We start from the raw sequence: 24549 nt of genomic DNA, 5'->3' as shown, positions 1-24549 counted from the left end.
TATTATGTAAATAACATTGATTATGTGTTAAAGGAATATCCTTCTCTCCTTAGGCTTTAGAAAGCCCCTTTATAATATTTATACTGTATATACTTGTCATACTTGCCAGATGCTTCTGGGGTTATTGTACAGGGGTACCTAGTGACAGCACTAGGATCCCGCTTCCTCTATCAAGGAATAAACAATTGAAATTGAATTGGGCAAGGCGTGAAAGAGTAGGGGGAGGGGGATAAAAAAGACAACATAGCTCACCTCTTCAGGCATTCTTTATTTTTTAAACCTGTGCACTATTCTGCACCTCTATTATGTAAGCACAAGCAACTGTTTCAGTTCCTGTGTAAATTACTGTATATGATATTTAAAGAATGTAGGAATGGTTCCCGTCATACCTAATATTTAGGATTAAAAAACGGTTTGGTCACCAAATCACCTTGCTTTGAATACAGGAACTACTGTACTGTACTGTACTGTACTGTACTGTACTATACTGTACCCTGTACACTTTATTCTTAATGTACAGCTACTCATGATTCAATAATTAATACAATAACTATAATTAAACAACTCACTCATGTGACCCTTCACTATTATCAGTAAATTCAGTAGTTTTGTTATACTTGATATACTGTACTGTACTATATAAAAAAATATGATCAGTAATAATACTGACACTGTACCAGATACAGTACAGTATGTACAGTGTTATATTCAACAGCAACAAGGTTAGGTCTACAGGCAGCACGAGTTTAATTTTCAGTAATTATTATTGGAATATTTTCTTTACATAAGGATCCTTTCAGTTTTAAAGAATATGGAATTCTTAAACAGTAATTGTAATTTTCTTATAAAGCGGCAGGGATAAACTACCTCAGAAATAGTACTGTATACTGTACATCATTTACGTGAACTTTCAATTTTCACGGGGATTTCAAGACACACTATTTTGTTGTTGTGCTCATCCAGCAATTGCCATCTCACTTTCAGCGATATCTGGGAACAGATAAGTTTGTTAGCAATGTTGAGGGGGGAAATAGGAGATAAATAATACATCAATAATTAAATAAAAAAAAGGGGGGAGGGGGTTAGACAGAATAGAGCGAAAGAGAAACGGTAAACAAGGATACTAGAAAACAGAACATTCATTCTGATCATACACAAGTAATAAAATACATACAATTCATAAAAAATAGGTTCAATATTTAAGTGCTAGCAGGCAATTGAGGCAGTACATACATGCACTGTATCAGAATGCCAATGTATTTAACACATGATGAAGGTTTTCATTTTACAACTGGCCATTGGCCAAAAGTACCAGTTTAATGACAGCTGGTCTGATTCAAACTGTTCCAAGAACAAAATCTTCAATTTATGGCCAACAAGTTTCTGGCGAATGATTGTTTGAGACCCAGCACACTGAATGCTACTTGACAGCCTTCTTACTACTGCAGGGCTTTAATTAATTATCAGGGTAAAGACATTATGCAAGTTGACAAGACATCCAGTATACTGTAAAAGCAGATTCCTCACCCATAATGTCTGGACCCTTTTAAAATCCCTTGTGATGTGATGGTTACCTTGCCATGGGAAACATACTGGTACATTTGTTACATCAATAATTGAAAATACAGTACTGATTACATTATGGGACAAGTGAATTTTAGGGTAATATTTTACGTCATTTTCACCGTAGGTACAATTTATATACAATTACTGTAATTGATATGGTATATTTACAATCTGTGATGTCTGTAAGAATGTAACCCCATGAATTGGGCAGGATTTACTATACTTGGCAGAAATGACTTGCTTAAACATATAGTTTGTAAAACTGAGAATTTTCTTTTTAGGAAACTAACTATAGTATATACCTACCAAGATCAAACCCTGAATAGGATTTAGTCAAAGCCTAAGTATGGAAAGAAACCAAATCCTGATTTGATAAATAGGTGTCACTATAAAGTAACTACAGAATTCCTTGAACTGTTTCAAATATATGTTCCCAATCAAAGAAAGTATCTATCTCCACTGAACCCTCTCCAGGAAATAAAGACAATGAATCTGATGAGCTAGCAAATGAGTCTTTATGTATAATCCGTTTGGAGGGCTTCACCTTGAGACCTGAACTCTAACCACCAGGAATCTTGAATGGAGGACAACAAAAACTGACGGAATTAACAAGGAAATTTTTTTGGGAAAAAGTGTAGAGCATCCTCCAAGTGTCAACACATGTGTGCAGTTAAAAGTACATTAATTTATGATTTACAAATTATAATGTCTAGAGATAAAAAAAAAGTACTGCAGCTGTCTAGTATGTTGCGAGACATACTGTACTCTTACTATAAAACTTAATCCAGAATGAGAGTACCGTACAGTATTATGCCATGAATTAAAAGCTCTATATAAATAGAAGAGTACTCCAGTACTTTATACTATAAAGGTTACCTGTATTGTTATACAACAAAATACAGTAAATTACCAGTATTCTATGGCAGTTACAATTATACAGGTACCTGTATACTATAATATTATGTAGCAGGCAATGGCATTCCCTCTCAGTATAGATTATTTTGGAAGAGATGAACCACTGCCTCCTATAACTATTTACTCCTTTATTTCCCCTCACCACCTACCCGTACTGACAAAATGTACTTCCTGTACCCGATTCTTTTTAACTTTTCACTTTGTATATTGTACACAAAACCCTCTTCAGCCGAATCTCCACTAATCGTTTCCTTGTGAATTATACATGATAAATATATATATTATACAGTACTGTATATATATATATTTATATATACAGTACAGGGTGTTTATAAAGTCCTTATCTATTTCAGTAATATAATGGTTTAATTTTTTTTTTTTTTTTGCAGAACTCCATGAAGATAATGTGCAAGAACATGTGCTGGTGGTAACACTGCGTATTCAAGGAAAGAAATTCGAGAGAAGTTTCAAAGAAAATCTCATAAGCCAGGTCCTACAGACAAGACAATACGCAAATTGTTGAATAAATTCCAAAGAACAGGATCTGTTAATAATGAACCAGGATCTGGACGTCCACGTGTCTCGGAAGATGCTGTAAATGCAGTACAAAATGCTATTGTTTTAGAATTGAATTTAACACAGTTACCCATTATTTAACTGAAATAGATAGGGACTTTATAAACGCCATAAGGATCTTCAATTCGGTTAACGAAATCCTTACAAATTTACTAAACATATATTAAACGCAATTCAATTTCTTATAAAAAATTATTTATACTTACTGAAGGATAAACATTTTTAACTTCGATTGCTGATGTGTAGGTACTAAGTTGGTTTGCCTGAAGAGGACATTGTAACCCGGAATTCACACAGCCATTAGGGTTATCTAACTGGAAGGGCACAGGAATGGGTCCAAGGATGCCTTCCACCTTAGCTGTCACTGATAGCACTTCAGCCTCTGCAGAAAAACAGATTAGGCACGACAATGGTGACAAGAGACCGATACTATAAAAAGATCAATTATCTCAATTTTTCTCCATTATCCAATACATACAAGTTCTGGTTTATAATACATGGTGTCTAAAACTTACTCACCTAATTATGAAGCTCAATACAAATTTTACTGTAAAAAAAAACACCATAAAACAGTTTGGTGCAGTTAATAAAGGAACTCGGGTAATCTTTTGACAAGTGCGCAAATTCCTCAATGAAAACTTCCCTACTTGTTGGATCGAGTGTGATGGTCCCATTCCGTGGCCTCCTTATTCCCTGGACATCACGCCTATGGATTTCTTTTTATGGGGCTATGTGTCAAGGACACAGCGTATGTAAAAAAGGTTAATAACATCACAGAGTTCAGCCACCGGACAAAAGAGGCACTGACTTCCATCACGCTAGACATGCTTCATAACACCTGGAATGAAATCAGCTACAGTCACGATAGTCTACGTGCTACCAAAGGGGCCCTTGTGGAGGTTTACTGTAGTGCAGTTGTGCGTGTCAAATAGATGTCAAAAGATTACCCGAGTTGCTTTATTAATTGCACCAAACTGTTTTATGGTGTCTTTTACAGTAAATATTTTTATGGAGCTTCAAAATCAGGCAAATAAATTATACACCCTGAACAATAATTATACCTGTACAGTAAAAGATTAGGAAGGTAATCTATACTAAATTAAAATTACAGCTTACACCGATATTCAAATACCCTACTGCAAAGCACTATACAGTACATTTTTTATTTCGAATATCCTAATCCACTGTACAGTACTGTACAAACAACCAAAAGTAAAATCATATAAGTATTGCACTGCATGATTAAAATATCTCCTAAAAGAGGGGCTCTCAAGGGGCACTGTACATCATTCTTTCATGAAGTATAATGCATCATTCTTACTTGGTGTGAAGGGTAGTGATATGCTGGCATTCCTGCCCTTTCTGAAGATGCACTTGGACCCCCCTTCATTGCAGCCTGTTATTTGAAGCTTAGAAAAATCGACCACAGCGGAGCTCCCTGGAAAAAAAATAAATAAATAAAAAAAAATCTTAAATTAATAGAAGCAAGATTTTCCAAATACCTGTACCCTGTACAGCAGGGGTGGGCAGAGTATGGCCCGCGGGCCACATTTGGCCCGCCAAATTATTTCTGTGGCCCGCCACTGCATTTGGCAATCATAAAAAAAAATTCTTATTAATTACAGAAAAGACAATTTTGGAAGTTGGGTGGACATAGCAGCAATACTGGCTCGTCGCTGTTAACCTGTGGCCCACGAAGTGTGCCACCATTCATAAAGTGGCCCGCCATCGAAAATAATTGCCCACCCCTGCTGTACAGTATATCATCCACCTTCCTAATTGTTGGTTGCTACCAGACACCATTACAGTATACAGTATTCGCCATTCGGCACCAGTCCACTGCACCGCGGCGTGTATTATTCCGAAAACGGACAGCACAAAAACCTTTTTTTTCCCCGGGCACAAGTCATTTTTAATGACCCACATCAAGACAGTCAAAATCAATTAAAAATATATGTAAAAACTATGGAGAAAGAATATAATAATAATAAAATAAATAATTTATATAATATAAATATAATATAAATATAATATATATATATATATATATATAATAAAAAAATAATTAAATATATAATATAAATTATATATTTATATATATATGTATATATATATATATATATATATATATATATATATATATATATATATATATATATATTATATATATATATAATTATATATATATATATATATATATATATATTATATATATATATATATATATATATATATATATATATATATATATATATATATATATATATATATATATATTATATATATATATATATATATATATATATATATATATATATATATATATATATATATATATATATATATATATATATATATATATATATAGTGTTGTCAAAGCAAGAGAAACAATTGAGACCCTGCAATTGTGTGTAAGTGAGGCAGAAAGTCATAATCAGCAACCTGGGACTTCGTCGCAATTTTTGTGATGCCATATGGCAGCAGGGTCTACCATTAGACAACACATACTTTCAACATCTTCCCAAGATGTAGTACCTCCCTGTTTGATAGCTGCCTACTACATAACTGCGCTCTTGTACTTATAGTTTTTCACACAAGATGACAATTTACAACTATTTTGTTACTCTCCAGAACATACATTATGACCTCCAGCCACACTCAACCCAAGCATCACAATCATCATTGTGAGTACTGTACTTTATTATTTATTTTCAACGGTTTTAAATGCTTTGTACAGAAACGTCATTTGTGTAGCGATAAAAAAATTACATTACTTCAACTAAGCTATTCGTTAACTCATTAATTGTTGTTCCAGTTAAAATTAAGTTTTCCAGGAAGGGACGTCTGTAGACCTTAAGAATGAGCGAGATCCAAAAAATCTGTCATACCAAAGTGTAAGGTTTAAAGTCTCTTGATAAGTCGGCATGACACTAATTTTTAACACATTATTATTAACATGTCCTGTGCGCGCGCAAACAGTTTCATGCCAACTTCTGAACAAGTCTAGGAGGGAAACAGGTGGGAAGGGAGAAAGGAACGGGGGTGGGGGTGTGTAAACGGGAGATTTGATGTCGAAAAAGTAGTGATCAAACAACAGCAATATGACGTAAGGCGTTCTCCAGTTTATTGTTTCCAGAGCAAGCACATGGAGGGGTTTACTAGGGTGCTGCCAGAAAAAAGTAGGAAGGCATTAAAGAGTTAATAATTTGAAACGCTAAAATACCCGTGACATGCCGGAAGCGAATGTAAACAACTTACGAATAAACAAGGAACACATAAAACCCGATAACCTAAGTGCAGCCAGTCGACAGAACAATATCTGCACACCCTTAATTACAATAGTCTGCTTTGCCAAGTTGTAAGATATTGTACAAATGCTAAATCAAACCTAGGATTATTTTTTTTAATAATTAAATAATAGTTTATTTGTAACTATTTTTAGTAAACTAACATCACAGTGCTAGATTGGTTTTATGTACCGTACAGTTTTAGGCTCAGACCTACCGCATTAAGTGATAATATATGATTGATGACCAATGCAAAACGGATCAGCCTATACAGTTTTAGTACTAAAAGGCTATAATTATTAAACAATTGAAGATCCAAAAATATAATGATTGTCACACTATTTCCAAATTAAAGATGTCACAACCCTTCCAACAATGGGCAGAGTAAAATTCCTTGATAATGCACACCTTATTTGTTGATCACGACTACCAAATTTGGTGATGAAAAGCTCTAATTTTTGAGGAATTGGTAATATAAAGGGACTTCAGGCAGTCATCACAAGATGGGTCTTGTCAAGAGACAGGCGTATTAAGATTGGCACAAAAAAGAAAAGCACTATAAATGAGAGAAAGTATGATATCGAATCTGGGATATTGAAAATATAAATGGTGAAGGAAGAGAACCAGAAGGAAATAAGTAGATGGGTATGGTTGAAGAGTGAGTGAAGGTAACATGAATGTCCACATACAAGACGGTAAGTTAATATAGCCCACAGTTTGAGGTAAATGTGTCCCAATCAAGGGATAAACAGTCACGTCTCTTGGAGCAAAGCACGACCCATTTTGGGGGCAAATCCGACCATTCCCGGAGGAGGATGAAGGGGGGGCTCAATCTGGAGATAAGAGGTTAGATACGATAGGGAGAGTAATGGTCGACACAAGTAGATATAAGAAGTTGGCGCGTTTAAGGCGGTTGTTCTGAAACTAAGTGAAGGCTTAGCGTAAAGGTTTCCTTAGCACTCTGTACAACGAAACAGCCACTAGTGTCAGATGAAGAACTGGTAAACTAGAGTGTGTCACTGCGCGTGCTGTGGAGCAACAGATATTTGAAAGCAACACTCACTAGTATTCAAGGCGTCGTCTCCAAATGCATGTTACGGATATAATTTCATGTATCCTATGATCACATTTATTAAAACCCCCTACCCTCTAACCACGAAAACCCTCATCGCTCATTATGCAGACGTCTGGCTGCCTCCCCATCCACCGCTTCATGGTCGTCACCCGTTACAGTGAAGGCGGGGTAAGCGCACGTCACAGTGATTTACAAGAGCACACGGTGTAGCTGCCCAAACCTGACGTAATACTTACATTATCATAACAGTCAGACAAGTATTGAAATGTCTACACTTTCAAACACCAAAAACTCCCCATTCGCACTGATCACTTAATTCTATCCATGGCATACATCATGTTTTGTATTTTCCATTTTGTAAAGGTTGGAAACGTCAAATGGCTTCCGGCGTAACTGTGACGACTGGGAGGGAGGACTTTCACCCCGGTCTGTTGTGTTCCGCATGACGCCACAGCTAACACTAGTCACTGTGCCTCTCTCTTTTGCTTCACCTAGTTTTCCTTCAAAAAGGTGATCCAAGTTCGAAAGAGAAAACGCCAAAAAATGAAATAATAAGCCTGGTTCCCATGATGATTAGTGTTCAGAATTGAACGATTAAAGGGACAACCATCCTCGTCTTTGAAAGTTTGATCCTAAAACTATAGCATCTGCAGTTGTCATGGTGAATACTGCATATACACAAATAATGAACAATATATTTCTTTCTGCTCAAGGGATATACTGCCGACATAATACTGAATAAATAATGGACAGACGACACTATAACTCGACTCCGCTGGCGAGTAACATGCTCATTTTCTTAAATTACCAACAAATACAGCGACAAATCGTAAAGGTATCCAACCTCTACATCAATATTGCGTACATCGTGTGCTTATTAACACCAGTAAGAACTTGCATAATACTGAACGTTACTGACGGAAAAAATGATTATGCAAGTTTATCTCGCAGATGACTTTTATCTCCACGTACGGCAAGAAATGAAGCAACGAGTTCAGAGAGTTCAGCAAATAAAGGCGGGTTGACTTATGAAGTGATGTAAGATGGACCGACCCACTGGGAAGAAGGCAGTGTCACCACACGTCATCCACACAAACTTCACTATCTCCCACCACAAAACAACATACTTCACTATAAGTGTCTCCAACCCCTCAGTCCTGATACACACCACTATCTCCCCCACCACCACCACCATATACTGTACCCTCTTATCTACTGGAAGTGTGCTCTAGGTAGTAACGTTTATCCCCCTTAACAGGGTGGAAAAAAGTTATTGCATTTTTTTTATGTTAACCAAAATAAAACGTTTTAAGTTTTTTTTTCCTTGAGTAATCAATTGTATTTATTTGGTTTCAATTACGAACTGCGAAGTACAGCATATTTTTATCATAAACTAGCTGAAAAAAGTACAGCACAGGATTTGGTTTGCATTCCTGGCTTTCTGCTTCCTACTGAAATATTCGCAACATAACTGTATGATCATGTCTCGATTCGTGTATTTTAATGAAGTTGTATCATTATTATTTTATCATCGAATTTCCCATAATCACTAAAAGCTTATCTAAATACTGTATAATCTGTGAATTTGGTGCAGTGCTGTTATACAGGTACAGTATATTATTCATTTTAAAAGTATTTGAACTCGACTTTTTTTTTTTTAACTTGTCATAACTATTATATGGAGGATAAACAAAGACATTGGTGGATTTGTGAAAACCAATAGTTAAAACTATCTAATGACAATGTGTTTTCTCTATCCTGCATGAGCACACCTAAGGCCAACCTGTACTGAACAGACAACAGGCAAGTAAGACAGCAGGTATGTTGATTCGTATCTAGTTGCTACTCAATTCACTTCCTGCATCTGGCTTGGGAGGGTGTGGCTGCGTGAAGTCACTTACCCTAATTGTACAGTATGAGCTTGCAGTAATATCTATTTTAATTCCTATATACAGGGTGGCGCATAATTAAGCTTTGGGCGACACGAGAAATTCGATTATATAAATTCCTTAAAATAGTTGTATTATACTGTATTAAGATCGCACTGTATATTGCAAACATTTCAAGTAAGCATAAAACCAGGACCTTAGGTATACAAGTACAGGGTAGAAAACACACATCGATATGAAATATAAACATACATTTTTTTTAAACCATGGTTTAAATCAATCCACCCTGCTCCTTGACAACTGGAATATCCTTCTCTCCAAGATACACAAGTTAATATTTATTGGATCACCTAGAGATTAGCTCCCCCCCCCCCAACTAAGTTCACATGAGGATTAACCACACTAAGGCTACCTAACATGTTGTAATTAAGTTAGTGTGAGGGTGGTTAATCTGTACGAGACCCTTTTCCTCCACACTGGATAAAAACGCCCAAAGTTACGGTAATCTCATGGTAATTTCGAAGCGATTCAAGTCACAAAATGTGGTGGTGGTGAAGGAAGGTAGTGGTGGAGTGAAGGACAGTGGTGGAGTGAAGGACAGTGGTGGTGGAGTGAAGGATAGTGGTGGAGGTGGAGTGAAGGATAGTGGTGGAGGTGGAGTGAAGGATAGTGGTGGAGGTGGAGTGAAGGATAGTGGTGGAGGAGTGAAGGATAGTGGTGGAAGTGGAGTGAAAGATAGTGGTGGAGGTGGAGTGAAGGATAGTGGTGGAGGTGGCGTGAAGGAGAGTAGTGGTGGTGGAGAATAAAGGAAAGTTCTGGAACACATTTAACGTGAAGATACTGAAAATCCAGGAACGAATCTTTGCGAAACCGAGCCCTGATCAATGCATCGCCCGAAGGAGGCCCAAAGAAACATTAATCAATATCAGTTAAACGTACGTCAAGCTGAAGACGTGCCAGGTGTATTGGTGTGCTTATACTTGGGTGCTAATAATGCTGAAGGTCACAGGTTTCATCTCAGGTGTCGACAGGTAGAGCAACACAGGTATGGATAGGTGGTCCAGGAGAGTGGTACGAAGTCGCATATATTTTTTCTTCTAAAAATGCCCCCTTTCCCCCCCAAACCTTCACCACTCGAGGTATAACTGGTTAAAAAAAAAAAAAAACACGAACAAAAAACTAATTCCAGGATGTTTGGTTGAGTGACTAAGCTCACTGACACCGCTATAGTCGACGTTTTCAGAGTAAACAGTTTTATATTCAGGATTCATTGCACCACCAGGATGAGGAACTCCAGTGGTGGGAGCCGAATGGCGCAAGTGGAAGGACTGGCGAGAAGCACCAAGATGAGTCAAGGCTAAATACCATGAGAATGAGTATGCCTTCGGGATGAGTAACGCAATAATAGGAATATACAGAACCAGGAGGTGTAAACAGACCTGTAATGATTGTAGAACACCATGTCAAGTTATATATGAACGAGGAATACTAAACGCCAGCATGATTAAAGCATGGGTAAGGCCTGATGCACCAGGATGAGCGAGCATCATGAACTCTAGAGTAAGGCCTGACCCAACAGGATGGTTGAGGGTGGCACAGCATCAGGACTGAAGGAGGGGGTTATGCATTAGAGGAAGTTGGCATCAGATAATACAACCTGACAAAGGAGCTCACACAAACTAATCACGTCCTGCGCCAGAGCGGCTACTTATGTCACCAGTTCACCGCTAGCATTACTGCCACCACCATCTTCGTCTCAACCAGCCACATAATCACACTGATGAACTCTTCCTTGCGAGAATTTTATAGACAAGTGTGAGGTGAATTTTTTTTAAGAGTTGCAGATGGATGGAAGAGGCACTACAGACGCCCACAATTTATAGATGGATGGACCGAGGAGTCTATATTGTCAAAATCCACTTAGATATATTTATTTAATAGCTAATAATAGAATTATGATCATAACCATCATTACTAGCTCGTGATTAACAAACACACCGAGCCTTCTAAGAATAAACACATTAGCCTCCCCCAACCCCAACCGCTCTTGTGTCCTTCAAGAGCAGGAGTCACCAGTCACACAATAGGATATCCGGCTGCTGTGTGATAATTCGTTTTTTTTTCAGTTGACTGGAAGCGTTGCAGTGAATATCCCTCTTACGCTTTGGAGCAATGTGCATTATACAATGTTTCAAATGCTAACATTTTCTGTGCATCTGTTTTTAACCTTAGAATTATACACGTAAAATTCTTGGGTCAGAATTAAAGGATTAACAGATTCAAATTTACCCATTACTGAAGGTTGTGAGAAAGCGTGTAACTAATAGCCCACTTTAAATGCAACGAAATCAGGTGGTGAAAACTAACCAGTAAAAGGATCAACTCTTCCCCTACTCTTAGTAGTCGGGGATAATATAAATGTGATTAACATAGCACAAGTCCTGCCACAGTGAAGGCCAACAATGGCGAGTCCACATTTCTTGACGTAAAAGATACTTGAATATATTGTACTTGGTCCCGATCTTTACAGGCTTGCACGAATTCCTCAAGCCTGAAGGTGTACGAATACAGGTACATCTAAAAAAAATCAACATTAGCTAAAGCAGACGATAAAAATTTTCATAAATAAGCAACAAAAATACAGACTAGATACGTTCACATAACACCAGTTAAAGAACAAAATTAACCTACAGACTTTTTCAAAGACTGGTTAATTTCGGTGATTTAGCTAAAAGTCAAACGTTTTGGTATATTCTTACATCTTCAGTCACGAGGAATATTATGATATAAAAACTTAGGAGAACCTCGACCCTGGATACAGTGTTTAAACCGAGCCCACTCACAGGAGAATAAAGAATTACATAACAGCAATAAGAAATCAAACAGGCTGTGCAATCATAGAGCAAACTAGCGTCACACGGTACCTTTTGCAACTCCGATATTTTTTTTGTCGTTTTTTTTCCTCACGAATTGTCATCTTTCCTTGAGCGTATCGTTCATAAGAAAAGTATCGTTTTCGCTTGACTGGCTTGTGCAATTCCATGGTCAAGTCAAGGTTAATACTCAATAATGTGGATAATGTAAAATATCGAGCCATGTCAAATAAATACATTTAATTTAAAAAAGTTTGTATAACATTTTTAATAACTTGCTCGAGTTAACATTTTTTATTGAGGTTAATATTCCTCAATACATCCAGTGAGCTAGTTTACATGAAGATCATTAGGGGGAACCCGGGTTTATTGTTGAACACGGAATGGCACGCCTTGGTACGACAGTACGTGAGGCAAGGAAACGACGCAAAAGTGCTCGACGGCAACGTTTTATTTTCAAGTGTTTCATACATCAATGAACTTAGAACTTAATTCCGCATCAACACGTTTGCTAGACATACTGTATACATGTGACTTGCGTCATGACCTTAGTGTACTATCTGGTGTAGTTGTTAGTTCAAACCCTTGGATTATAAGAACTAACCTACCGATTGATATAATGATATACAGTACAGTACTTGCGTTTTCTAAAATGCTCTCGCTCTACGGAAAATATTTTAAGGTACAGTATTTTTCATTTACTAACAACATGGTCTTATAAGTTACCCGGTATTCCACCCTTAAGTTTTAAAATCGTGTCTACAAATCATAAACATTAGCCAACTGTCCACGTGAAGCCAGAACTTCCATACAAATCCCCAATTGCCACCCGCATCCCGCCCTCTGATAAGGGACATTGTATCCTATCCCGCAGCCTCTCTGCTTGTTGCGTGCAGTAAGTGGCACGAAGCTAACGTTTATCTGCCATAAGAACACTAATACGGCTTCTGGTTTCCCTTGGCAGTGTGAAACGAGTTGTGGAGTCAAAGTAAATCCCATTAATTTCTATAAGGTTAGGCCTAAGACCAGCCGGGGTGTTAAGGTGTTCCCCAAAACTTAACCTGCATACTATATAGACACATCTTAGGTCTGTCCACCGTATTCTCATTACTGGCATACTTTAGGGTTATCTTTTCGGCATAAAAACTCAAATTTAGCAATAACTTCTCCATGGAATACCTCATCTTGGCAAAATATTGCCTAGAGAATACCAAGACTTAACATTACCTTCCCTGAGTAACTTCCAGATTTAGCAAGTTCTTCCTGGTAACGCTAACGTTCTGATGTACCAAAAACAGCCTTAGCTTGATATGCAGACTACGACTTGCTGACGCTAGCACACCGGATATGACACGAGGGGTAACCAGCGCTCTTTGATCATGAAATTGCTTCGCCTTGCACAAGATGAAGGAGTGCCCAATAGACTCGCACCCCTCCACCCCCCCGGTAGGGGACAATCCGAAATTGAAAACAGGCTAAGCTCTAATCCAGTATCAATGACCAACATCAACACCACTTGCAATAATCATTCAGTACAGTTTTCTAAATAAATCAATCAAAAAAAGCAAACCTAACCTGATCCAAATGGTTGGGGGGAGGGGTTCTGTAAATACATTAAGTTCAACAGCTTTGAACAAAACGACAAAATACTTGTTCAGTGTTATTTTTTTTTTATTCCGCAAGCCTTCCGGATGTACTGGGATGCACAGTAGGTATGCCAAGACGAGGACAAACATGAATACCAGAATAGGCGGCCATCTGCGTCAGTAACGTATAATTTTGTCGTTGACTACTAAGGTTATTACAAAGCAACGATGAATAACAATATCAGGTTAGTTTTGAAATGGAGTAGCCGTGCTCAAGGCGCGCAAACAGAACAAGTTTTTTTTTAAGTTAATATTGTTTGCCGCAGTTATTCTACGCTTTAAAATAAAATTATCTCGATAGTTAGGACAACGTTTTTGCTCTTTAATTGAATTTCACTTAAAATACCATCGGCTAATCTCGCCGAAGACTTGTATTAAGCTAGAGAAATCGTTCCAAATGAAAAACTCCCGATTTAAATATTAAAGGCGATCCATTAAATAAAACAACAGTGTTTATTGGATACCTTCAAGAGAACTCCAGCGTTCAAATAGCTCAGCCGTGTCAATATTGGTATTGTTCCTCACTTCATATATAGATAATTCTGGCTAATTATACGTGTGCAGTTCCAAATGCCACGTTTCTAGAAAGATTCGCTGCCGAGAATGGAGAAATCATACTATCCCCACCATACCAATTACGGTCTTTTAATTTTCTATTTAACTAAAGTTCACAAATATAACGCCAAAACTGTTAATAATTAATTTAACCCAATGGCCCAAATAACTTGATAACCTAACACAAATGACAAACTAACCATGCCCAAATATCACCCAAAGAACCTAACTTACTCTAATCTTGCTTTAAATACCTACGGTAACTTAATCTATCCCTGCCCAAATAACCCATATTAGCTCATAACAGAAATAGTGGTTAACATAGCCCATATAACATGACGGGAGAATTGGTCTATCAGGCATTTAAGAACAGGAATATAGTCCGTACGTAGGACTAGGCAAATCCCTTATGTAAATTATGGGCCGTCTGAAATGCCGACTAATGACCCAATTGCCTACTTAGCACTAAACTAGTTAGGCTTAGCCCAGTATTTCGTATCAATGGTGTAGTGAAGGCTTCTTGACCTACTAACACACAGACCTCAGACAACACACACACAAATGGGCCAACAAAACATTACACAAGAAACACAAGCATAGCCAAATTATTTTTATTATTATTATTATAATAATTATGCAATATTATATATTATACTGTCCATATACGCACAAAAGTCATTCATATGAAAACAAAATACGAAAACGCGACACAACGTGATTTTGGGGTAATACTGCAGACTGACATTGTTCTATTCACTAACTCAATGGAATTCACGCACAGAATATACGATGAAAGGAAATAGTCACAGGAAAAAAAAAATCACGCGACTTGAACACATTGACAACACAATACACATAATGGCATTGCACGTAGGTTAGGTTAGGTTTTTCCGTGCCTTTTTTCTTTTTCCTGGATTCGAATATACATCCCTTTCATCAATTTACTTTTTTTTCTGTTGTGGCAATTTTCAGGGATAACCAAACTAATTTACCGGTAGGTTTACAGTACGAGGTTTTCTTCGGTTACCTTATTTATGTTCCCGGTTACCACCGAGTTATACCTACAGGCAATATACATATTAAACAAATGTGAGGCTGTATGACGATTTTATTCAACAAATAGTACCTTTACCTAGCACCCTGTCAAGAATACATGGAACGTAAGGTAACTTTAACCCCTAGTGTTCCTTGGCTGAACTTTTTTTTTTACCGTTAGTCATGTGAGCGCTCTCCCGTTACAGCTAGGTTCCGTTAACTACAGGAGCTTGATTATTTATGACGTATTTCTGAGCTTTCCTCGTCTCCCATTACTGTAATGAGTAGATCAAGGGACACAGCTCAAAAAAAAAAAAATATGGGATATAATAAAGAAGAATAGAGGAAAATACGACTTAGTTGGAATCGGGAAGACAACACTTATTCATATCCTGAACTTCCTCGTTTCTGTATACAGTGATTTTTCTGGAGCATAAACAAATGAAGATTTTTCTACTTACCAGTACCGCAATTCTTGATACGAACTGCACCATTTGCCAAGGTACAAGCTGCGAGCAAGATGAGTACAGCCTTCATCTTACAGCGTGTAGTGTTGAACTGAGACTGTGACTCATGCAATCGCTCACGTGGCTTTTAACAATAACCCGAGTTGGTTACTCATCTCTGAGTTGCCACATAGAACAGCAGCTGTAAACCCCCAACAAAAAAATATACAGTATTTGTAAGAAGTAAGGAAAGGGGGTGGGGGGGTTGAATTCGTACTTAAAATATTAATCCATGTACAATCTGATAAACGAAAAAAGAAAATTGCAGGTTTAATTGACATATATTTGCCTTGTCTGACACCATCTGTCAACCCCCAAACATACAATCTGTAAGTTTGTTATGTTATTACGGCGCTTCAACAATAAGGTTTGTAAGCGAGTAACATAGTAATTACATATTTCCAACAGCACTTAAACAATTATGAGAGATAGAACTTTCTTTTATCTATAGTATCTATACGAATAAACGTATGATTCAAAATATACAACATAATGAAGTTAAAAACCGCCCCCAAAAATTACGAGGAATATTTACAAAATTATCGTTCACTGTAACATGGAATAAACTTAAGTTTGTTTCATATCATCCAAGGAATAAAATTAGATTTTTTTCAATATAAACGTATATAATTTGGTAAACTACATATTAGTGGTATAATGTCTTAAAGTTTCAGGTAATTAAATTTTCCCCGTTCTATCTTAAAGGTAGAAATTTATTATAATATATTTATTCTGAGACAAGGGGGGGTCATGGAAAGAGAGAACTTGGTGTGAGTATTCTCTTGGAGATAGAAAGCAGATGGCCATGATGTCTATGGGAAAGGGTCGCGGAAAAGGAACGTGATTGCTGCCCGTATCATCATTGGGTATGACTTTGCTTGGGAGATTGGTATCCCCACATCCCTTGAGCAACGCTCTTGTGCATTATGCATTAGACCCGACAGCAGCACCCTTATCCACACAACGCTTCCGTGACGCCTGCTGGACCACCACTCCTCGACCCCGTGACGGAGACACGATGATCCTCCCCATACTGGCCACATATTTTGTAAATAACATTGATTATGTGCTAAAGGAATATCCTTCCTTCCTTAGGCTTTAGTGAGCCCCTTTATAATATTTATTTATACTGTACAGTATATACTTGTCACACTTGCCAGATGATTCTGGTGTTATTGTACAGGGGTACCTAGTGACAGCACTAAGATCCCGCTTCCTCTATCAAGGAATAAACAATTGAAATTGAAATTGAATTGATGGCCATGGCAGAAGAAACTGGTGGTTAAATTTATATATAATGTCGTATTGTCTTCTGCATTGCATTATTTTCATCCACCCAAACAAGAAGACTATCCCCATCATGACCGTGTATACCAATTACTTACAGATAAACCTTAAAAGTTCACAAGATTTCACGGTGTTTACATTAGTGAAAAGACACTGATTTGCCACACATGCAGAGAAAACATTTTACGTTTAGATAAATCTACTCGAGTAAAGTGGGAAATAAAATTAGATCTCTTATTTCTAAAGGCAGTAAGTCTAAACATGGCTGAAAATTTGTGTTGTTTGAATGTGTTCACTTTATGCGCATTGACCGGTATTAACGTCCCATGAATAATGGATGCACATGAAATCAGTGATAATCCCCCCAAAAACCGTTTGTTAGCAAGGACTCACGACGGCATTCAATTCATTGTTAATAGAGTGGGTAACATTTCACGTAAGTCATTGGGTAAAGGACAGATTAATACCATTTACGTGCCCTTTGATATTGGTCGAACTGTGAGAGCCAGATGACAAACATGTTGAGTCATTAATTTTTAACTAAAGCTTTTTGTCGCTACCGGTGTTAATACATTATTGATGTTATTATATTATTGTATTGTTCCACATAGCGTAATATTACTTCCAATGACAAATATTGAGCTGAATTACACAATGTCTTCATATGTAGAAACTTTCTTTATCCACACTTAATGGTTTCATAATGTAACGGAAGTTTACTCTCTATTGTGGCAACGTATTCCGGCCAGTCGAAGTCATTTGCTGTCAGGAGGGAATCAGTTTCTAAATACTCAGTTAAGCCCCCTATAGACGGTACGACCGCTGGTTCCGGCTCCGTCCTGCTGGTATTCTTTGCATTTCAAATCCAAATCAAAATCCTCAGTGATAAAATGAAGATTCAAACCAAAATGATGACTTTAAACGAAAATTAGAACATAATTTTTATGAAGGCAAAGTAGCCTGAAATAAGAAAGGTTTTTTAAAAGATCTTAATGTTAGTCTATGCATGCATGATGAAAATTATAATTCAGCTTCGTGAGGCATAAACTCGGGAAATTAAACAAACGAAAATGACATCATCTGGTCTATAAAAAGTGTCCTTTCCTGGAAACCGGGGGGCAACAGTATCTCTGGTGGCATTTTCATCATTTATTTTCTTTAAGCTTCTCTAGAAGTATATCATATGCAGCATTTCGTTTTCCTTTATCGCGAGAGTCTTTCGAATTTATCTTCCAGAGGCACGGGTATTGTTTTTATAATTCGATGAATTCCCCCCCCCAAAAATTCTTTGTCACATGATGTGCTTGTCATTTTCTAGATGTTTACTCATTGGGAGTTGCTGACTAGCCTATGAGACTGACGTCGGTCGTACGACAGCCCCACAGACAATCCATCAGGCCGGCGCCTGAAGTGGGACGGAAGGCAGAAATCTGGCGCCGACAGATTCTGAGCTCGCCGGTCAGGCCGCCGGACTCCGCCCACAATTGGCAGTACGATGCCCCCCTTCTCCCCTACACGATCGGTTTTACTTACGATTCCGGCGAACGGGTCGGGCGGATGTATCGTCTATGGGGGGCATAAGGTTTGCTGACGAATCCAGGAAAGTCACAAGAAAAAAGTCACAGAAAAAAGGCACGGAAATAACAAACCAAACCTAACCTATATATATTGTGTTGTCAATGTGTAAAGTCATGTGACTTTTTTTTCCTGTGACTATTTCCGTTCACCCTGCTGACAGGCTGACATAACACAGGAGTAATCACAAGGGTTTAATCCCCCCCCCCCAAAAAAAAAATAAAACTCACTTGATATACGAAATGGATGTATAAATAAACCATTTCCCAGGTTGCTGAAGACTTTTGCCTCATTTACACACAATTGCAGGGTTTTAATTGTTTCTCTTACTTTGACAACATATATCATTTCTCACTTTTTATTTATTTATGGCTCTATTATTATTATAATTTTTATTAATGTTACTTTCATTATTATTATTATATTATACCCCCTCCCCCCCGGCCTTGATGTGGGTAATAAAATGACCTGTGCCCGGGTAGATAAATGCCCGTAAAAAAAAAAAAAATAAAAAAAAAAAATAAAAAAAATAAAGGTACGATATGTTCACCAGGATAAGGGGTGCGGAGGATAGTGATGTTCTACCGGTTGACATTGAAACTTGATCTTGGCGCAGTGACTTTGAAAATCCTAACCAGGCATTACGTCATTCACAATATATTAAAACATTACCCCGTGGCGGTGTTGAGTAATGTTATGCTTCTTCACGCGCCTCATGTAAGCAGGACGTTGTTGATTTGGGGTGACTGGTGACCCCAGGTGTTAAGTGAGCACATTAAAATTTATGCATATTTGACTCTTGATGTTGATGCTTTTATTAAAACGTAATTATGTGAGGGTGTTTATGATGCTCAGCTGTGGTGCAATATGGGTTTTATATCTAGAAGTGTAAGTAACAAGAGTGCAGAGGTCTTATTGCAACTATATCTTGCGCTAGTCAGGCCACACCTCGATTATGCGGTTCAGTTCTGGTGCCCCTATTATAGAATGGATATAAATTCACTAGAGTCGGTGCAGCAAAGAATGACAAAAATGATTCCGGGACTTAGAAACCTTCCATATCAGGATAGGCTAAAGAAACTTAACTTGCATTCCCTAGAAAGACGAAGAGTGCGGGGAGATATGATAGAAGTATTTAAGTGGGTGAAAGGAATCAATAAAGGGGATATAGATAAAGTTCTTAAAATATCCGAGCAGGATAGGACTCGGAGCAACGGATTCAAGTTGGATAAGTTTAGGTTTAGGAGGGAGATAGGAAGAAACTGGTTCACAAATAGGGTGGTGGACGAGTGGAACAAGCTTAGCAACTTTGTAGTAAGTGCGGGAACTCTGGAAGTTTCAAAAGGAGGCTAGATAGATTCATGGATGATAGAGTGGTAGTAACTCTCGACAGGAGCTGCCATGCACAGGCCAACCGGCCTATTGCAGACTCCTTATTTTCTTATGTTCTTATGTATTTCACAGGCTGGTCCTAACCTTAACTGGTATCCTTCGTAACATCACCTTCGTGTTGGGGGAAGTTTTGTGACGAAATTATCACCTAAAAAGGTATCTATGTAATGAGGCGTTTAGTGCCATGTTCTTGTTTTTGTTAACCTGTTATTGCCCCGAGTGATATGGAATGTTTGTTGCAGGTTGCTCAGAGGATGAGGCTCAGCGACAAGTTCGGTGTGGTACATAATATCACAGCAGCTATTTAAAGGTGAAACTGATCAGTAATCTTCAATAACCTCTGTTCTCTTGGGTTTTGCTTTCATTGTAAATATCAAGTGAGTGTAAACTTTACTGATCCAGCCATTTTACCTACTGTGAATGATACAAACATTCTTAAGGATAAAATATTGTAATTATTTACGATAATTAAAAAGAATCAATAACAACGACTGCTGAGAGAGTTTGTGGACTGCATGACCGAAAAATAAATTATATTTCTACATCATAAAGGATGTGAGTTACTTTTGTATCGAGGTGAACAGTATCACGGGGCTTTGGTAAGGTAGGACACACGTCATGCACTACAGCGAAAATATTTAGCCTTACCTTTTTGCATACCGACTACGGTGGATTAAAAAACTGGTTTCCCCTGGAGCCGACCTTTCTCCTCGGGTACAAACGACTACCTCTGGTTGGCCATGAACTTAATTTCCTGGGAAGCTGAGAAGGAAAAGCCGTGAGAATGTGAGGTTGGTTCGTGACGACTGGACCTTCCTTCCATCAGTCGTGAAGTGAGAGTGTTATGATGATCAGTCAGTAAACGTCATGCCCACAAAGATGGGAAGATTAAACAGGCGGTAAACAGACACCCTGCCAACACATTAGCACCGAAGGTGAGAAGGGCATTTATACCTCAAGGAAAATAAAACGGAACCGGATCCCAGGAGTTCAGTCAGTCTTAAAAACTGCAGCGTACTTGGCAGAAGCTGCCTTTGTCCTTGGTGAAGAAACAATTATCTTAAAATACATATATTAGATTCAGACACAATGCTGGTGTGGATATAACATTGGTGCTTCAATCTATAAATAACAACACACGCCTTTTAAGCTACGGGACACAAACATAAACCCGTGCGAAAAATATTGTACACAAAGCACAATGGAAAATGAGCACCAACAAGTTGTCCTCGGACGTTCAACCTTGTCTTCTGTGAAACTTACTGGGATACTTTCTCTAGCCAAAGCAGGACGTTTAAACCGACATGATTGCAGAGGAAACAAGCCAAGTACATTCTAGTCTTTGGGTTTGGCTGTGAGTGATCGTGTGTTTAATGAAAGATTAACACGAAGCTGAAGATATTATGGTGAAGATCGGACGAAGGCAAACTGGTATGATGACCATTCCTCGCAAGAAAATCAATACTCGCTCTTTTGTTTGCATATGTGAATTCCTAATTTATATGTATTTGAAGGGCATATGGGGAGAGAATTCAGAACATTGATCAAGGCAGTTTCACTTCTCTGGTGTTCACAACCTCTGGCGGGATAGGACCAAGTGCAAGATGCTTCTACGCCAGACTCGCGGAGGTGTTATCTGAACGGAAACAGCAGCCCAGAAGTTATGTTACAGCCTGGTTGAGATGCAGACTGTCCTCTCTGCTTAGGTCTGCATTGCTTTGCCTCGGGGGAACGAGAGCATCGGCCCCAAAGCCGACAACAGTCGCAGATATTATCGACTTTGAGGCAAGTCACTGAATGCCGCATAGATCTGCTCTGCGGCTCAACTAACTCAACACAGCCAGGGTAGCTACTTTTGTATTAGGATAGTTAATTTTAGGGTAATAAAATGGCGGCGAAGGTGTGGCTATTAGGGGAGGATGGAGGCCACGTTTAAAAAAAAAATAATAATACAAAGTGTGTTACCAGGGTAATCTCGGTAATGTCCCTCTCCACACGGAATTCTACGCAAAACAACGTACCCTCCAGTGTTGTCTGCTGGCCCACCTTGCTGACATGTCTCTGGAAGAAGAAAAAAACTTCTTATCCTCTGAACTTTTCTCAAGGTTCTGTAAATGTTTTTTCTTCTCATTTTTTCCTTAACATTAATGGTGCTGTAAGGCCATTATATAAGGCAGACCGGCCCTTACTGTATATCTCTCCGGCGTAGAGATATAAAGACTGGTAAATTATCCTACAGTGTACTTTTTTTCAGTTTCATAGACAGGGTCCGATGAATTTCAAAATGAACACTTGATATTCCCTTGTTTTGATAGGGTTGCCCAAATTATTCGCCCGTTGTGTCATATTGTCGAACAAAATTGTAAAGTTAACACAACTGAAGATATAAGAACACAAATAACTAGTCAACTTCAACTGAAACACAAAATAACGTAAAAAACAAACACAAACTTAACTAGATAAGTTCATTTCGCACCAGTTAAAAGACAAATTTAACACAAACTTTGGAAATGATTGTGTGATAGTGAATGTATTTACTTAAAAGTTGAATCTTAGTAGAAATATGGAATTTTTAGGCGTTAGAAGTTATTGTTGTGTTTTAGTTTAATTCAACAAGTTAGATGTGTTTGTACGTTTTTTTTATTTACACAGGCAGATTCCTCGTACGGGCAGGTAAATTTCGTTCGTATCTGGGGTCGGGGGGAAGGGTGTACGTCTCGTCCAGTTGCCACCACTGGGTACCGCGATCACCTGTGCTTGTGAATGTTGCTGGAGCGTAGGTTAAGCCTTTTGCATGTTTTGATGAGTTCCGGGTTATCACACACACACACACACACACACACACGTAAGGTAGAGGATGAGGGGCAGGATTTATTTTGAGAATACGAAGAAAACAAGAAAAAAAAATAAGACGCAGAACCCAGAGTGAATAAAAAAAATAGGAAACAAATTCCAAGACGAAGAAAAACTGAAACATGACGAACAAATACGGAATAAGACAGTAATATCGTTCAAGTGGGCGGGTGAGTGAAGACTGAGCGAGTGAGTGCAGGAGAGAAAAAAAAACGTAGAGGGTAACACAATAGATCCTTCACAGTTCAATAATAATGGAAATTGACAACGAAGATTTGACAAACACTGTAATGAACTGATATGACCCGAGAATTCCTGGTCACTCACTCACTCGGGGTCACTCATAAGATGTAATAGTTATCAGCAGTCAAGGTAACTCACAAGCTGCAATAGTTATCAACACTCAAGGTCACTCATAAGATGCAATAATTAAATTATCAACACTAAAGGTAACTCACAAGCTGCAACAATAATTATCATTATACTAATTACGTGTCTAGACCTTGAACTTATTAGGATTAAAAACTTAAACGTGATTACCGAGTATGACCTTGGGCTTTCGAGTATGATCTTGAACTGTCGAGTATGACCTTGAACTTGTTAATGCGGAGTTGTTTTGGTGTTTATAAATGTTAGTCATGGAGGAAGCATTAAGATTCACTCCCCATCCCTAGCTCATTTCACTTCAAGAATAACCACACCTATCACTATATCCAATCGAAACTATGTACAAAATAACCAACCATCCCAGACACCGTTACTATACCACACAACACCAGTACTATCCTACACAACACCACTAGTATCCCACACACCACCTATCCCACATACATGGATGGTCACCTGCGAATTCTAAATGGTTCGTGTACTAACTTTCTACTAAGTAATAAAATCACTGAAAAAAGACATCTAGTTATCTCACTTCTTAACCTATAACACTGATAATTTTAGCAAAATAGCGTAACAAAAAAGTATTAGGGATTCTTAGAAGTGTTTGTTTACTACTGGTTCGGCTTCGGAAAATCGGAGGTCAAATGTGAACGAAGCTTTTTGACTCGGAGCTTAGGTGAGGCGTCTCCTGGATGTTAACTAAGGCATTGGCGAATCAGTGTTTTGTTTGATTCACACTGGTTATCGTAAATACAGTGAAACCTCTATGTAACGGACTACATGGAGAGGAAAGTCCGTTATAACGAGGGTCTATTAGATGTGAAACCCCCATCTAACGGATTAAATGGAGAAAGACGTCTGTAATATCAAGGGTTTGTTAGACGTAAAATCTCCATCTAACGAACTATATGGATATAAAGTACGTTATATCGAGGATCCATTAGAAGTGATTTATTTGAAGAGAAGAGTCCGTTATATAGAGGTTTCACTACCCGGAAACGCGTAAATTCAGATCAAGGAAGCACATAAAAAAAATAATATCTAACCTGCATAGAATCCCTGTGATGTGAAGCTCTTCAGTACACGTTGTAGCCGCCCATGAGGAAGTATATACATGGAGTGGCCACAC

The 24549-nt window shown here is 38.0% G+C and overlaps 1 protein-coding gene across 2 annotated transcripts; it reads right to left on the bottom strand.

Annotated features, from left to right (window-relative positions):
- Positions 1-248: 248 nt before the first annotated feature.
- Positions 249-20850, bottom strand: LOC121854683 (NPC intracellular cholesterol transporter 2 homolog a-like). Of its 2 annotated transcripts, none has more exons than XM_042349378.1 (4): positions 20826-20850; positions 4379-4495; positions 3264-3439; positions 249-990 (listed from the first exon to the last, which is right to left on the bottom strand). In XM_042349378.1, the coding sequence occupies exons 1-4, from the start codon at positions 20833-20835 to the stop codon at positions 895-897; spliced, it is 399 nt and encodes a 132-aa protein (XP_042205312.1). In that variant the 5' UTR covers positions 20836-20850; the 3' UTR covers positions 249-894. The 2 variants fall into 2 exon arrangements, with proteins under 2 accessions (XP_042205312.1, XP_042205311.1); XM_042349377.1 differs by lacking the exon at positions 20826-20850 and adding an exon at positions 15879-16062.
- Positions 20851-24549: the final 3699 nt, after the last annotated feature.

The sequence above is a fragment of the Homarus americanus genome, unplaced genomic scaffold, assembly GCF_018991925.1.
Source record: "Homarus americanus isolate GMGI-L3 unplaced genomic scaffold, GMGI_Hamer_2.0 scaffold53233, whole genome shotgun sequence".
In the NCBI taxonomy this organism is placed as follows: domain Eukaryota; kingdom Metazoa; phylum Arthropoda; class Malacostraca; order Decapoda; family Nephropidae; genus Homarus; species Homarus americanus.
The sequence above is the reverse complement of the archived record's forward strand: the minus strand, read 5'-3'. Positions and strand labels throughout refer to the sequence as shown.